The sequence below is a fragment of the Paramacrobiotus metropolitanus genome, unplaced genomic scaffold (assembly GCF_019649055.1).
Source record: "Paramacrobiotus metropolitanus isolate TYO unplaced genomic scaffold, Prichtersi_v1.0 Parri_scaffold0000028, whole genome shotgun sequence".
NCBI classification, from domain to species: domain Eukaryota; kingdom Metazoa; phylum Tardigrada; class Eutardigrada; order Parachela; family Macrobiotidae; genus Paramacrobiotus; species Paramacrobiotus metropolitanus.
The window spans coordinates 619,294-634,710 of NW_026570248.1; the positions used below are offsets into that span (position 1 = coordinate 619,294).

A 15,417-nucleotide genomic window follows, 5' to 3' on the forward strand; every position below is an offset into this window, starting at 1 on the left:
AAGACTTACTTTGCATTATATTACTTCTGTATTATCACATTGAGAGGAGATTAGGAACGGCGTGAGAACAAAGCGGATTACAGGGGACAAACTAAAAACTGTCAATAAAATGCTGTGAAAAAGCTCGTATGCAAACATAGAAACTTTACGCAAAATAGTATCTCCACCAACCAGCACTTGACAACATGACATTTTATCGCTTACGCAAGAACAATGTAGGTAGCAGGAGTCAGCATAAACCACAACACACTTAAACAGCGAAACCGCTCTCCCTTCGTGACCTTCGACTTTACTCTCGACAATACAATATATAACATCACCAACAAACATGGAAAAAAACGAGTATAACCTTCCGCATGAAACTCTTAATTATTGTAACATGCACAGTGGTTTCACTTCTTTATAGGTGTGGAATCAATTAAGCAAACAGCTCGGTGAATATGCACCCAGTATAATTAACAGCCGTAGAAAACATTACCACTACAATGGAACGTATCCCAAAAGTAATAAAACTACAGCAGACGAAAATCCATAGTATGGATTCCTTACACATCCAAAAAAAATAAAAATCGCAATGCCATAAATCACTTACAAAATTTCAACACAGCAACGATCATTTAAGAAACATCAGAATTCCCTTTTCTCGATTATCATTTTTTTCCTCGTCGAGATGTTCCAGTTACACCGCCTGCACCCCGCCCTCCTCCACGGCCACCTCTTCCGGCTCCCCCCTTCGCTGACGATGATTTGGCAGCCGATGAGGTCTTGGCCTTAACCTTAATCATGGTATCCTTCTCCACATTATCATCTTCCTTATCTTCATCATCGGCTGCAGTTGTCAGAGCAGCCGCGGTTTCCTCGTCCAGCAAATCTGTTTCCGCGTCACCTCCCGCTCGAGCCCGTGATGATTTTTTCACTTCAGCAGAGGAATAAGGATTAAGATGAGTGCCTTTATTTAACTGCCGAGTAAGAGTGGATTTGACCTGAAAAATTTAAACATTCGTATCATTACAAGATTCGCGATCATTCGCTGCACCTGCTTAAATCGAACGAAAGTTAGGAAACTAACAATTATACAGTTATTTAAATACCAGACTGTATATCATGTTTCAAACCGGATAAACTATTTTGACGGAAAGTACCCATACTATGCCTTACACATAAAATTCTGCTGCAGTATTCTAAAACAAAGCTAGAATATGTACAAACTTACCGAAGCGGGAACATCCTTCATGGGATCATCGTCTTTTCCTCCCCATGAAGTGACTTCCAACACAGAATCAATATCTTCCCGTAACATATCATAGGCATTAACGAAATCGGCTACTTTGTCCACACCCTCAGCACCATCCTTTTTCAAGGGAACAGTTAATGCTTTTCGCATTACCGGCAAATAATCTAGCACTAAGCCAGTGAAACTTGACGAAACTCTGCCAATCCAGATAAATGCATGTTACAAGAGCAAAGAAAATGTGATGACACGAACGAAAATCTGGAAGTTAACCTTACCTTAGTCGCATATGGGTTTGCAATTCTTGTGCTAATCGTTTGTTCTTATTACTGGACGAATTCTTTCCCAGCCATTGCGGAAAATTGATCATGCCTCCCATAGCTCCCCGCATCAAATTTCCCGGTATCACTGCCGAAAAAACAGCCTACAACAAGAGAACCATTCAAGTTCAATGGAAAAACTGATCAAACTATCTTTAAGCTTGAGAGATAGACACTTTCATCCTTTACGTGCAACCTCTATCTATAACCTTAGAACCGAAAAATTAACAGTTTCTATCGTCAAAAATTAATAACATTTCTTCAGATCATATCAAGGGTGGTTCAATTAACTAATTCAAAAATTGATGATATTGAATTTATGCGCTAATCTCTTTGTAACTTACATGCTGTGGCAACAAATGCCAACTTTGCTTTGACCTAACTTCGGCGTCAATCATATCCGAAATGGAAAAGCTCTCGGCAGCCTTGCTTAAATTATCCAAGACTTCATATTTGTTCACGTTGGCGTAAGGATGAACTTGCAGATAGTTCTCGAAGATGAACAAAGGTACAAAGTTATAATCTTCAAAATACAAGTCCATCTTTTCGTTTATAAAATCGCCTGGTCGAGATCCTTTAGGAGCTGCAAACATCAGACGGCACGCTTCAAACGCTCCCATTTTAATGCTATCTTTCTCTGAAGACGCTGCATTCGCTTTGGCTTCATCATATGTCATCGTCTTTTTTGACGATGTCCAGGTGTACAAGTTATGCAGTACTTGACGGATATCATGACGGGACATTTCGATGATTACATCCAAAGCGTTTGGTTTAATATTAATACCTTCCTTCGCGCATATCGACAACATGGCACCCTATCAACGAAATCTTGCAAAACAGAATGCGATCTAATAACAGAATTTTATTTACCCTTATTGGCTCAAGCCGAGGACGCTGGAAACGCAAATCATAACAGTACCCTGCTAACGAACGCATCTTCTGGCTTTGACGGTCATTGCAAATGCAGATCACTGGAATCTTGCAATTCTTGATAAGTTGTATAACTTCCTAAATCAATTATCAGGTACAACTTATAATCTAATAAAAAATAGTGCAAATGCTTTTTACCTGCACTCCACCGCGATCTTCATTTCCAGCCATTCCATCAACTTCGTCCATAATGATGGCACTTTTAACAGCCGCCCCCTCCTGATATTCCAGAAGTGAATGCGACGTCACACCACTCATAAACTGCTCTTGCAAGATGCGCTTGGAGCGATTATCCGACGCGTTGACGTGAACATAGGTGAAACCTGCTTCCTTGCATGCTAAAACGGCTGTCGTGGTTTTACCTATTCCTGGAGGGCCAGACAAGAGAACCGCTTTAAATGACGCCCCATCGGTGCTGCCGGATTTATTGTAGAGACCTAAAAATCAAACAGCGCTTAACAAAAATTTCCGATAACAAATACCACTGAAAATACGCTACATTACATTGAAAAAATACGCTAAGTTTTTTTAAGGATCTTAAAAACACGCTAACCTGCTGATGCAGCCTTAAATCCATGTTTTTTGCGATTGTCCTGCCAGTGCTGTAACCAGGTTAACAATTTGTTGGCAGGACTTTGCGGTGTATGTTGGCCGACAACATTCTTTAAAGATTTTGGTTGGTATTTATCCACCCACAACAGCGCTGGAACATTTTGCGAGGACGGACGCGGTGCTGGATCGCTAGCGGTGTTTGAAACCTGCAACAGTGTACAGCTACGCATAAGCCGAACCGGACGCAGCACCGTGGCAGGATCACCGTCACCTGCTTCGATGTAGACGGAACAACAGGTGCTTTCTCCGTAGCCTTCACGGACACAGGCGAGCTAGCTGCGCCCGATAGAATAGGCTTTTTTACGGGAGAAGCGGGTTTTACAGCGGGTTTTACAACTGATGCTGATTTAGAAGCCCCAGTACTGCTTGATGCAACAGCTTTCATCGAAGATTTCACCGGACTGGCAGTGGTCCGCGCTTTCTTCGCCGGAGGCTGGTCATCGTCGTCCGAATCAAGAAGAATCTAAGGCAAGTCAAAACCGTAAAGAACTAGTTAACCAGTAATCCAGTTTATGCATATTTTACAGTTCAATACCACCATTCAAATATACGACAGAAAAATTTATTACCACATCAGCGTCCTTTTTCTTCGATTTTCCGGGTGATACTTTAACCACTGAAGCCGTTCTGGAAAAACCTGTTGCTTTCATTCCGGAAGCCGTACCGTTGGGTTTGCCTTTCGATTCTGGAACCGCTTTTCGTACCAGATCGAATAAACCATCTTCGTCAATAATTTTCGTCTTCATTTCTTTAGCCTTTAAACGAACAACCAACCGCTTAACAGGCATTTTTTTATTTTGGTTTTTAAGATGTAAATAATCCAATCCCATTTCTTATACTAATTTCATAATCCCATCCATTCCCACTTTCCAGCTTTAATACAGCACAACATTTAGAGGTTAAAACTAACACCACAATCAAGCCCCAGGCGGCTTCAAAAAATAACCAACCTTTTTCAATTTGGATTCGCCTGCATCTCGCCCGGCCACCAAGTACGACGTCTTTTTCGATACTCCTGTTTTCACGGAACCTCCGTGACGTTTTATTAAATCCTCAGCATCCTCTCGAGTTATGCTGTCCAGAACGCCAGTCACCACAAAATCCAAGCCTTGCAAGCAGTCTTCCGGGCCCTACCCAAGCGGATTAATTTAACCAAAACCAAATTTTTCTCGGCTCGATGAAGCTGGAAAGCTGCACAGCAGAGTGAGTACTGCACACCAAACCAACTCCACCATTCAAAAGCACATCTGTCACTTTTCTAAGATTATGGAAAGATTATCCAAGGGGCAGGGATAAAAAACCCGTAGTAAATAAAGTTGATACCTCTGGTACTTCTTTTGACCCAAGCGCCTGCGGAGGCGCGCGGCTCATGAACTTCCGATATCCTGCGTTTTTCTTCTGCTGTCCATCACCATCTTCGTCCTCATCCTGTCAAGAATCGATCGACACCCCCTTCGCTTTTGACAGAAGCAGAGCAATCGGTCCTATCATATGAAATCGGCTAACCTTTTTAGTTTTTTTGGGAGATCCCTTAGAGGCAGTCGCAGATCCTGCAAAACACGCACTTTAAAAAGATGGATCTGTTAATAACTACTTATCCCATTACAGAGATAAAGCGAAAACTTCACAAGCTGCTTACGTTTCCCGTTAGAACCTCCAACATTTTTCACTGGTTTGCTCTGCAGAATACAAACACAATTTCACAGGAGATTTCAAAATCAGCGACAAACCACATTGCTCAAAAACATAAACATGAACCTCTGTTGCTGTTTTTGCCGATTTTCAGCCAGTGCACGTACCATTTCCTGGCGCCTAGGTGAGACGGCTGACGGGGTATTCACTCCACTTATCAAACTCTTAAACTTGCTCCCATAAATCGAATCTTCTAAAAAACGGAAACTAAAGGTAAAGTAGTTTTGAAGTGGTCGCAAATTACACGGAGAAAACGAAAGGCGTCTCAATATGAAAGAAATACTGCATGACTTTGAAGCTGATATGACTGATATCGGAAAAGTTTCGACTTTCGAGTTTCATAACAAAACGTGCGAAGTGATGGACTGTGAGGTGCCGTACATCTGCATGCTGTGCATGATATGGGCGCAAAAGCAGTGGTGGATGGGTGGTGACGATAACTTCATTAATCGACCGATTACTGTACTGTGATTCATGATCATTGCTGAGTGCTGACATTGTATGAGTGCTGTTACATTTAGTAAACACGTTTAAATTATGACTCTGCCAGAAATGATAAATTATAAGTTCGACTTCAAGCGTTGGAAAATCGAAAATTCAAAGAGGAATCGACGGAAGCTGCAGTGAAGACTGAAGAGCAAAGAACTGGTTCTATCGTCCTGACCTTGAATTTGATCCGGCCATTGTTGAAAGGCGGTTGGTGCAGAAATAAAAGATGCGCGCCACCGTGTCCATTCCATTCATTTTGGCCATTCATTTCGGCCAAAACATGGTGGTGATGGTTCGATTTTTGTTTTAGTTTTGTTAGGTTTTCTTAGGTTTCTTAGGTCTTCTTACTTGTTTCTTGGTTATTCTTAGGTTCGTAGGTTCTTAGGTTCTTAGGTTTTCTTGCCCTCGGTTTTTTGGTGTTTACTATTTTAGGTTTATGTTATTAAATTTACTTGTTTTCCTTATGTTTTCTTATGTTTATTTTTATTATGTTTTTATTTATTGGGGAAACATCTGAAACTCACAGCGTAATGAATGTATGTACTAGTGATTACTGAAAATCGAACGGTACTAAAATCAGTGGTGACCAAAATGAATGCTGGCCGAAATAAATGGTGGCCAAAATGAATGGTGGCCAAAATGATAGGGCGCCCGCGCCACATGCTTCATGGGAATTTTGTCGAGATTTGTGGGTTCGTAACTCCTAGCGTATCGGTATCGTTGGAGCTCTCCAGTCTCCGCATAAGGAAATTCAAAAAATGTCACGGCGCGGTTCTATTTGCATCTGTGGTAGTGACGAGCATGAACTGTACTTCATTCCGGATGAAAGTGAGCCTACATCGACCTTGGTGGTGAAGTCGATTGGCAGACGTGGAGTTGGCTACGTTACATTCTTTGGTAAGCTCCTGATTTGTACTCAAGCTGGTTCTTGTCGCCGCAAACAAAACGTAAATAAATATAAATTGCAAACCGGCTTTTTATTGATCTTATTACAATGCCCCTTTAGAGTGCGTCCAGATTCCTGCGGATGATTTGTACACTGGTGTGCATATTGATCATGGATCCATTGAAATCCGCGAAGAATCGGGCATTTGCAGTCCGTTCAACCGACCGGCGAGCGTGACGTTCGAAAATGTATGGAATCTTGACGAATGGCGTCTGGAATGTACGAGACATGGTGACACGACCACAGTGGCCAGCTCGCATGATGAGAGCGATCCAGTTGCGCTATCTGCGATGTACAGCGCCGAAACGGGAATTTTTCGGTTCGCAGTTTCTGGCTTCTCCAAATATAAATTATGCCTGGCGGGCAGTTCTTCACCCAATGGCCAGAGTTCGGACAGTAAGGAAACATTTTCCCGACAACAGAATTCTGCAGCCACGCATTCATGGGCTCCATCTTACGAGAGACGGCCCCAAGTGGTCTACAGCAAATCTGAGAGTTCTCCGCTGTCGGATTTCCTTGTGAGTGATCTGCTGCACAATCTGGCTTCCGCAGAAGTCTACAGTCCGGACGGTGGCCCTCTGCGATTCCCTCCTGATGTAGGCGACGGTGTTTCGCATTGGCGAATACATTTTCTTGAGAGATTAGCGGATAACTCGCAACGTACTGGAAGCGATGAACTGGATGGAGCTTTGTCCGAGTCCGAAATCGACGTACGGGAGGCTTCGCAGACCCCGGAATCATCTACTGCGCTGTTTGATTTGTTTTTCGAGGAATATATTGCCGCTTGTGAGATCAAGCGGTGTAACGGACGTATTGAATTAATTCCCCCTAGGGGAAGCGGGAAATATCTGGAATTCACTGCTAAGCAACTTTTTCGAGTGCCGTTTGACTCGACAGAAGCTATGCATCTTTGGATCGCTTTGAAGTTGATTTGCGCGTTATGGGGCGCTGGGAGTTCTGCTGGGCAGGCGGGCTACAAAGCGGATAGACCGGAAACCGCGCAGGCATTTTTGTCATGGCTCAAGGACGTTTTGCCGCATTTCAATAGCGACAAGCAGGACTACCACGACGATATGTACCACTCAGTTTTCCAGCGGATGGCTGGCTGATTTGAACCTGGGCCAAGCGGCGTTGATAGCCAAGCATCGCAACAACGATAAAGCCTTAGCTGAACTGATTGGAGTTAATAGGGAAAATCGGCATCAGCTGGCGTATCAAGTTGCCATCATTCAGCTGTGGAACAAAAACAAAGCTGCAGGACAGTGGATAAAAAAGATTCTGCTGTTGCTATCGGGATCGATTTTTGTGGAAGACAGCAGTGCTTGCGAGAATATGGACTGGTTGCATTGTTTCGCTATGTGCGCTTACTATGTGATTAGCGATCAACCAAACAGTAAGTAATGTTTTTGCGACTTCTGTATGTGTTTGTTTTTGTACAATTGTTATTTAGAATGCGCTTGCCGAAAACACGTTTTGAAATATTTGCCACAGTTTGGCCCACTGCACATAATCGCGTACGCAATAAAGTTTCGTTGCAGGCTTGGAGGACATTTTCAAAATGTACGAAGATTGCTGCATCTACGACTTGTGCTGTGTCTTACCTGTTGATGATGATGTGAAAACTGACGGCCCTCCCCGCATTCTTTACAGTATTATTCGGTTGTACCTTGGAATTGAGGATATTACTTTTGTACGACGTACAGAATTTGTCAGATGGAATGCATTTTATAAGTGGATTTTCCTTAGCGCTTTGTACAATATCGGTTTTGATGCTCCGGTGGATGTTTTCGAGCAGGCTATCGAAGCCTTGGTTTCTTCACTTGTACTCCAGAACAAGTGGGAATATGCGGTAGCTTTACTGCTGCACTATCAGCCATGCGAGAAACGTGACAGCCGCATTCGCAAGTTTATTTCTTCCAACATGGAAACAAATCTATCTGACAACAGCGATTCTATGGACGTTCTAAGCGGAAAATTGCTTTTTGACAAAAAATGGATCATCGAAGGAAAAGCGATGTTCGAGTTAGAATGTAATCATTATGTGGAAGCAGCCAGACTATTTACGATCGTGGAAAAACCGGAAAAAGTCGTTGATATTCTGATTAATAAAATATTTTTGAAATGGAAGCGAGGTGATGATTTGAATGAATCGCTGTTAACAGTGATGGAAAGCATGGAACCGTACCTGTCCAACAGCGAATTGCCTAATAATTTGTGGTATGCGACAATTTTCGAAACGGTGCTGACTTATTGCCATCTGAAACAGCTTACCGAAGAAAATAAACGTGAACGGACAAGAGAGTTAAGTTTGTTAAGACAAAAGCTTCGAAATTATTTGGAGGAGATCAGATTGTTGCTGGGACATCCACAAGTGAAGTGCAGGGATTTCATTGAAGATGTTATTGAACAAGCGGAAGAACTGTTGTCTCTGTATCCACCCAGTGGTGGCGTGATTGACCTGCTGAAGGGAATGGTGACATCTTTCTTCGGATGATAGGTTGTTGTTTTTTTTTGTTTTTATTTTTAAACCTGCGTACGCCGAAAATGTGTAATGCTTTTTTTTGTTGTAAGATCCTGCTCTGCCTTTTGGCTAAGTCATCTTTTTTCAGCCTTCAGTGTAACCATTGTGAAATAGTCGAATGGCGATTTGTTTGCACTTTGATGATAGGCTATATTGTTTTTTATTGTTGCTTTTGTGAATTTTTGCATCAAAATGCGCCGACCTGTAGGTAAATCTTGCGTTTCACTGCAAAGCAAATATGCATTATGTAACCAAGCCTGCGCAGATTACTGTAGTACTTAAATCTAAAATCCTAATATAGCAGTAAATAACGATGCACGACAGAACATATTGTACCAATTAATTACAGTACTAGTACTGCAGTACATCGAGTCATCGGCAGCCTGACTGACAATGAGCCTGTTGGCTCCAATCTGCCGGCCCATGCTGTGTCTCAGCCTTTATTGTCCTGTGGTTGGTACAATTCAAAATCGTCAATACATGTAGTTCACAATTTCACGAAAACAATCAAACAAAGTGCTACGTAACTGACAACAAGGCAACATTTTGGCGCCGCAAAAAGGGCAAGCCGACCTGCACATCACAAAGGGGCCTAAAAAAGAATGAAGTAGCAAAAGCTCTTAAACGCCCGGCACGGTACTCCTGTATGTGCTACTTTTAATCTGCTACAAATCCTAAAAACATGGCGATACTTTTCCGTTTTACTTTTTCATGCAGGTGTATAAAATGTGTGCAAAATATCAAGTGTGATTGATAAATTTAACCACAGAATCAGGGGTTTACAAAACAAAATTAGGCGGTCACTGCATAAAGTGAAACCCGTAATACAAAGTACAATTACATACATTGCTAACAAGTGACGACCGCTTTGGTCAGTATTTTTTGTATGGGAGTACACAGTTTAGCATTTGTAAGCAAACATATTTGCATTCTGGCTAGAACAGGAGAACGTAATAAATGCACATTCAAAAGAATGTTTCTTTATAGCACTCAGTGTTTAAAACAAGTTTTCAAAAGCATAAGAAGATAACACCTTATAACAAACAAACAAAAAAGAGATCGGGATAAAAAGAACGTACTAAAATAATTTTTGCTTCTGCCATCCTCGGTATTCGGTATAGTGGTGGACTGGTAGAGCCGTAGAGGTATCAGAATACACTCATCAGCTTAAAATACTCTGAATGGCCTCATCCAGACCCGGGTCTTCCGTCTCATCTGAGAAGGCAGTGGGACCGTAAAAATAATCTGCAAAGGCTGAGCCATTGCTCATCACCGGTTGTCGCACTAAGCTGCCTGGCCGAAGGTTGCTGGCCGTCTTCGTCTCGTCGTGCGCAATAATTACTGTTATATTATCCTCTTTATTTAACTGTAAAATACTGTCAACTGCATTCTGGGTGACACTATCCACTGCCACTCCAACCGTAGGACCCTTTTCCGCAAACTCTGGATCCGATTCGCGTAAGTCTTGCTTAGCCCTGGCCACCGTTGTCCATTGATTAGCCGACATTCGCAGTTTAAGACTGATTTTTTTCGTCGGTTCAACTGATCTATCGACATTTTCAGGCTTAGTTTCTTTCTGGCGCTTAATCAAAAGCTTGATCTTTCCGGGTTGGGAGGTTACGGTGACGGAGGACGAAGAGGAGGGAGGCTCGGATTTAAGGGATACGCTGCCATCGGAAGGCGGTTCGGGCGTCAGGGTTGGACTGAAGAGGATGCTGTTTGCACTGGATGCTGGCTCATCCGGTAGTACGGTATCTTCGGAAAATGTGGACAGGTAATGTTCATCAAAATATGGCACATTAGGATCATGCTGAAAGTCCGTGTACACCCAATTAGGTGGATCTACCGGTAAACCTTCTGAGGCTGCCCGCTTCTCTGCCTCGAACTCCTCCCTCTCGGATTCCAGCCATGTTTGCACACATGACAGAATATCAGTATTCGAAATGGGTTGCTGCAGAAAAAATGTAGAATGTTATGCTTAGTAAGTAATGCAATTTATGTGCATTGCAGAAGACATACAGCGGCATCAAAAATCATCTGCTGGGCGAAGCGGGCATACAAATGCCTTCCTCGATCAATTAAGGCGTCCGATACAAGGTCGAAGGTACGATTTTCTGGAACAAGGAAAAAGAAATTACCGATAAAAAATGAACTTGAATGGGTGGAGCACACACAAACTCCAACGTGTATTTTTCCTGATATTTAGCTGTATAAAAATATTACACTGCAAAACGCATGCACTGATTGATATGAGTATCATTGTAAACCTCTTAAGTCACTGACCTCTTTCGACAACTTCAGGCCGAATGTCTGGAGCAGACAACAGGTGAAAGGGCAGCAGTCGGTTCATAGAACTGGTCATTCCTTTAAAAGGCAGTTTTAAATCAAGCTTTTCAAGCATTTTCACGTCTTTCTCGTCCTTCACTGCCAGATCCGTTTTCTTTTTCGCTGGTCTGGAAGGTGCGGTAGGTACTGATTTCGAAGGCACAGGAGTGAGAGGCAATGACGATGGAAGAGTTGGCTGTGCCCGTGCTAAAACTTTGGACGTCAGTACTGGGCGCGTGACGAGAGGCTCAATTGAAACCGGTGACTGGATGGGAGCAGCAGTCGTGATTGGCTTGATTGCTGCGGAAACTGGTCTGGAAGCAGTGCTTACAGGCACCGTTGAAAATACTGTAGAGGATACATTCAGCGGCGGCGTGGGTACGGGTGGCAAAGAATCAGAAAACGAAGTTGCATTTGGTGCTGGGACGACTTCTTTTTGCATTTCTTCTCCACATTTTTTTAATATCTCCTCGACTTTCTGCAGAAAAAAAGTAAAACTTCTGGAAACTGGAATACAGCTGGAAACAATTTCGAGAAAACTAGTCAAATTTTGTTTGACTTTCTCGAGTAAAACAATACTGGATGCCATAGAATGAATCACAAGCTAGTCAGTAAGTAAGTATCGAGATTAATAACTGCATCAGTTACTTTTTTTAAACAGTAAGTGCTTACCATTTTTAATTCGTCGGGTTCTTGTTTCTTCTTCCTGGGTCTTGAGGGGCGTTTCTTCTTCGCAGGGGCAACAGGTACAGCGGTGTTGCTGGTCGAGTTAACTGCGGGAGACTGGAACATCGGCCCGGTTACTAATTCTTCCAAAATGGACTGAGCAGTAGAGTCCAAAACGCTCGCCTGCGCCGCTGTCATTCCAACGCTGCTCGGGGCCGTTCCAAAGTTAGAAACTCGTCCAAATTAAAATCGGAATCCATTTTCTGTTTTTTATCCGGCGGCTCCGAAGTAGTTATGTCATCCTGAAGCACAGACGAGCTTTCCCCGGTGTTCGTTGTCGCCATAAGATTAGACTGGTGCGAAAGGTCGTTCGGAGCGAATCCCGGCACTTGCAGCGTGTTCGATGCGAGCAGACCAGCAATATTAGGCGGTAGGGCATTGAAACCAGTGGGCAACTGATTGTTAACCGGGTTATTCGATACAAACTGAAGCCTCGGTCCACTGGAAGCCAAGGATATATTCGACTGGCCAATGTTGACATTGTTAGGAAGAAACGCCACGGTCATAGGCCCATTCGGAGTCTGTATAGTCTGCAACTGCACCTGCACAGTTGGAGCCGGCGTTCGCAGCGGCTGCGGGACTAGAGTTTGTTGTTTTGTACTGTTTTGAGGTACATCCACTGTTTTGTCAGAAACCATCTTCTGCTGCGCCAGCTGAACGGGGTTGATCAGCTGAACGCCGCCAAATGTCAGCGCCTGGCCGCCAAGAAGCATAGGAGTCTGGAGATTCACGGAATTGACAATGGTCTCGTTTGGGAGCACAGAATTAGGCACATTATTCACGGAAGGCGCAGATAACTGAGGGGCACTAGTTGCATTGACCACCGGTGCAACGGCACGCACCACCGGCGGCACCTGGCCACCGGGCGGTTTAGGCAGAATGGTGCGTGCACCACGTAGCTGCACCGCACTGGCGGGCATCACTGCGGCAGGCTGAGTAACCGTGGTAGCGAAGGCTGTTTGGAAGATGGAGAGCGGAGTGGTGGAGACGGCGAAATTCGGATTATTTGCCGATGCTTGGGATGATGTTGAACTCGTCGACGCAGTACGAACCCGAGGACTGCGTTTACGAGCGGGTTTGGCAGGCGTGCCGTCGGTCGTAGTCTGGCCACACGTGTTTGCGGGTGTCTTCTTCGGCGCAGATCTCTTGGCTGCAGGTCGTGGCCTTGGTTTGGCCGGAGTTTTAAGATTAGCGATAACACCGTTGACTTTAGCATTAACTGTGGATAAAATTGGGGCTGAAGAAGGATCTGTGTGCATGATTTCCGGGGCAGCCACATCGCTAATAAATAGCCATCAAACATGAAAGTTTGGAAGCAGGGAACATGAGCAATAAACTGTCCTATGTGAATATCATATTCGGGGCCACACGCTAAAGCTAGCCATCAAACATGAAAGTTTGGAAGCAGGGAACATGAGCAATAAACTGTCCTATGTGAATATCATATTCGGGTTACTTACTTAACGACATCGGAAACGAATGCAGCAGCTTTAATACCGTCAGGCACTGCGTCCATGAACTAGGAAGAGCTTCATACAAAGATAAAAATTCAGGGTATTCTGGAAGGAAACAATCTGATATGTAATCCATGCAGCAAGATCTGCATCAACCGATGTTTCGGTCTATTCTCACATTCCCCATTCACTTTCACAGTTAATGAAAAGTTATCACTGCACAAAATTACGCAAAACAAATATATTTTAATGAAACCAAGCTGATGCCGTTAAATGTTTCCATAAACAACGAAATCAAGGAACATCAACTTCAAGTGTTTCTAACTTGTAAGCAGTAAGCTTCTTGAGTTATGTTTGGTACACATTTCCTGCAGAGTACTGTACTTTTTCATTACACTTGTCCGTGCCTGTCGTATATGGCAAACACCACGTGCTAACGGCCATTTGCATCATTCGTGCTACAGCATGTGGTACTTACGTACCGTTCATAGATAAACCGTTCCTTTGCAAACGGCTTCTGGAGCTGATGGGATCACACAGGTCCATCTTCCCGAACAATAGCACAGATTTGGAACATTACCAAACATAAAACGATCCATTGGAGGCCCGCTAAATGTATACACAGGCTAGTATTTTACGAAATAATTTACTGTTTCCTATAGAGGCTCAGGATGCGTACTTGTAGTTTTGTGATTTCAATGCGTACCACCCATCAGCCGTGCTAAACCAATTGCGAGCGTCTCTTGGCGTAGTACACTGCCTAATGTACAGCGACGGTGCAAGCATTTGTGCAAGTAGCCAAGAACCTTAAAAGCGCCATCTGCCGGAAGTTGTAAGCGGCCGATTGGACTCCATGATCCAAGTAATACTGCACTCACCATGGTCAGTGTACTGTACGTACTGCAGTAGGAAGTCAAAACATTTTAAATTTTCCGCGCTTCGCTCGGTGTAGCAGAATTGTGTGGGCTCTGAAACATAGGCAGACGCAGATCACAATAAAATAATTTTTCTCGCTCATCGGCTCATGGTGTGAAATCTGAAAATGTTAAGATCGTCTGTTTTTTACGATTAGTAGAATCGCAACTGAGCGTATATCCGAAAAGTTTCACTTTTTTGAATAATTATCACTGCGTATCCGCAGAAATGCTGCTTTTACGGTGCAGTCTATCGCAAAAACTGACAAGAACACTGTGGTCGTCCACATGTTCATCCCATGTTCGCTATGCCTCCACATCGCCCAACATGGGGGAATATAAGTACGTGAATCCACCTCAACCGGAGCAGACATGGACAGAATTGACCGAAACTGCATCCAAGACTATTTTTTGGAGGGAATTGGTCAGTGGACTGCTGGTTGTGGTTGGGCAGGTGTTTAAGGAGCCTGCCACTATCAATTACCCATTTGAAAAGGGGCCTCTGAGCCCGCGTTTCAGAGGGGAACATGCGCTACGACGGTATCCGTCAGGCGAGGAACGGTGTATTGCCTGCAAACTGTGCGAAGCAGTCTGCCCGGCTCAGGTTGGTGTTGCCACCGTTGCGTGTAGAAATATATTTTGCTGCTGGTTGTAAGTTAACGCAATGGATGTAAGTTAAGAGCACGGTCAGGCTGGCCAGCACCCATGTAGTAGAATTCCTAAACAAACGTGTAGATTGAATTGCCATTATGCGACCTGTAGGCTATAACAATCGAAGCTGAAGAGCGCGCTGATGGTAGCCGTCGAACTACTCGATATGATATCGACATGACGAAGTGTATCTACTGCGGATTATGCCAGGAGGCCTGCCCCGTGGACGCCATCGTTGAAGGACCGAATTTTGAATATTCGACAGAAACAAGAGAAGAGTTGCTGTATAACAAAGACAAACTGCTAACCAACGGCGATAGATGGGAAGCGGAAATCGCCGCAAATCTGGAAGCGGATCATCTGTATCGATGAAAGGATCCTATTTTGCAAGTAATTTGCATGTGGGTTCGCAAAGTTCAAGAAGATTTACGAAAGAGTGTAGAATAATCTTTAAGAACTTGGCAATTGTACAGCTTCGTTTAATGGAAGGCCATCCTGATTTCGGTAGTGGCCCTGGACTGATTGTTGAAATATTTTTCAGCTGTCTGGTGTTGTACATTTTACGAATAACAGTGCAAAGCCAATCGGCATTTCTTGAAATATGAT

At 43.6% G+C, this 15,417-nt stretch overlaps 4 protein-coding genes across 4 annotated transcripts; 2 read left to right on the forward strand and 2 right to left on the reverse strand.

The window, feature by feature from the left end:
- Positions 1 to 382: 382 nt before the first annotated feature.
- Positions 383 to 5,137, reverse strand: LOC129588043 (replication factor C subunit 1-like). The gene is made up of 14 exons (XM_055482062.1): positions 4,893 to 5,137; positions 4,733 to 4,772; positions 4,600 to 4,643; positions 4,417 to 4,521; positions 4,044 to 4,223; positions 3,663 to 3,848; positions 3,305 to 3,556; positions 3,035 to 3,239; positions 2,620 to 2,918; positions 2,422 to 2,559; positions 1,896 to 2,366; positions 1,510 to 1,655; positions 1,214 to 1,430; positions 383 to 983 (listed from the first exon to the last, which is right to left on the reverse strand). Exons 1-14 carry the CDS (start codon positions 4,893 to 4,895, stop codon positions 651 to 653), a joined length of 2,619 nt encoding a protein of 872 aa, XP_055338037.1. The 5' UTR covers positions 4,896 to 5,137; the 3' UTR covers positions 383 to 650.
- A 779-nt stretch (positions 5,138 to 5,916) lies between these two features.
- LOC129588094 (uncharacterized) lies at positions 5,917 to 8,993 on the forward strand. The gene is made up of 3 exons (XM_055482157.1): positions 5,917 to 6,171; positions 6,281 to 7,613; positions 7,759 to 8,993. The coding sequence occupies exons 1-2, from the start codon at positions 6,033 to 6,035 to the stop codon at positions 7,327 to 7,329; spliced, it is 1,188 nt and encodes a 395-aa protein (XP_055338132.1). The 5' UTR covers positions 5,917 to 6,032; the 3' UTR covers positions 7,330 to 7,613; positions 7,759 to 8,993.
- A 610-nt stretch (positions 8,994 to 9,603) lies between these two features.
- LOC129588228 (uncharacterized) lies at positions 9,604 to 13,703 on the reverse strand. Its single transcript, XM_055482393.1, has 6 exons — positions 13,253 to 13,703; positions 11,942 to 13,073; positions 11,739 to 11,909; positions 11,025 to 11,544; positions 10,761 to 10,855; positions 9,604 to 10,692 (listed from the first exon to the last, which is right to left on the reverse strand). Exons 1-6 carry the CDS (start codon positions 13,306 to 13,308, stop codon positions 9,904 to 9,906), a joined length of 2,763 nt encoding a protein of 920 aa, XP_055338368.1. The 5' UTR covers positions 13,309 to 13,703; the 3' UTR covers positions 9,604 to 9,903.
- A 512-nt stretch (positions 13,704 to 14,215) lies between these two features.
- LOC129588023 (NADH-quinone oxidoreductase subunit I-like) lies at positions 14,216 to 15,404 on the forward strand. The gene is made up of 2 exons (XM_055482023.1): positions 14,216 to 14,764; positions 14,923 to 15,404. Exons 1-2 carry the CDS (start codon positions 14,390 to 14,392, stop codon positions 15,181 to 15,183), a joined length of 636 nt encoding a protein of 211 aa, XP_055337998.1. The 5' UTR covers positions 14,216 to 14,389; the 3' UTR covers positions 15,184 to 15,404.
- The last annotated feature ends 13 nt before the right edge of the window (positions 15,405 to 15,417 follow it).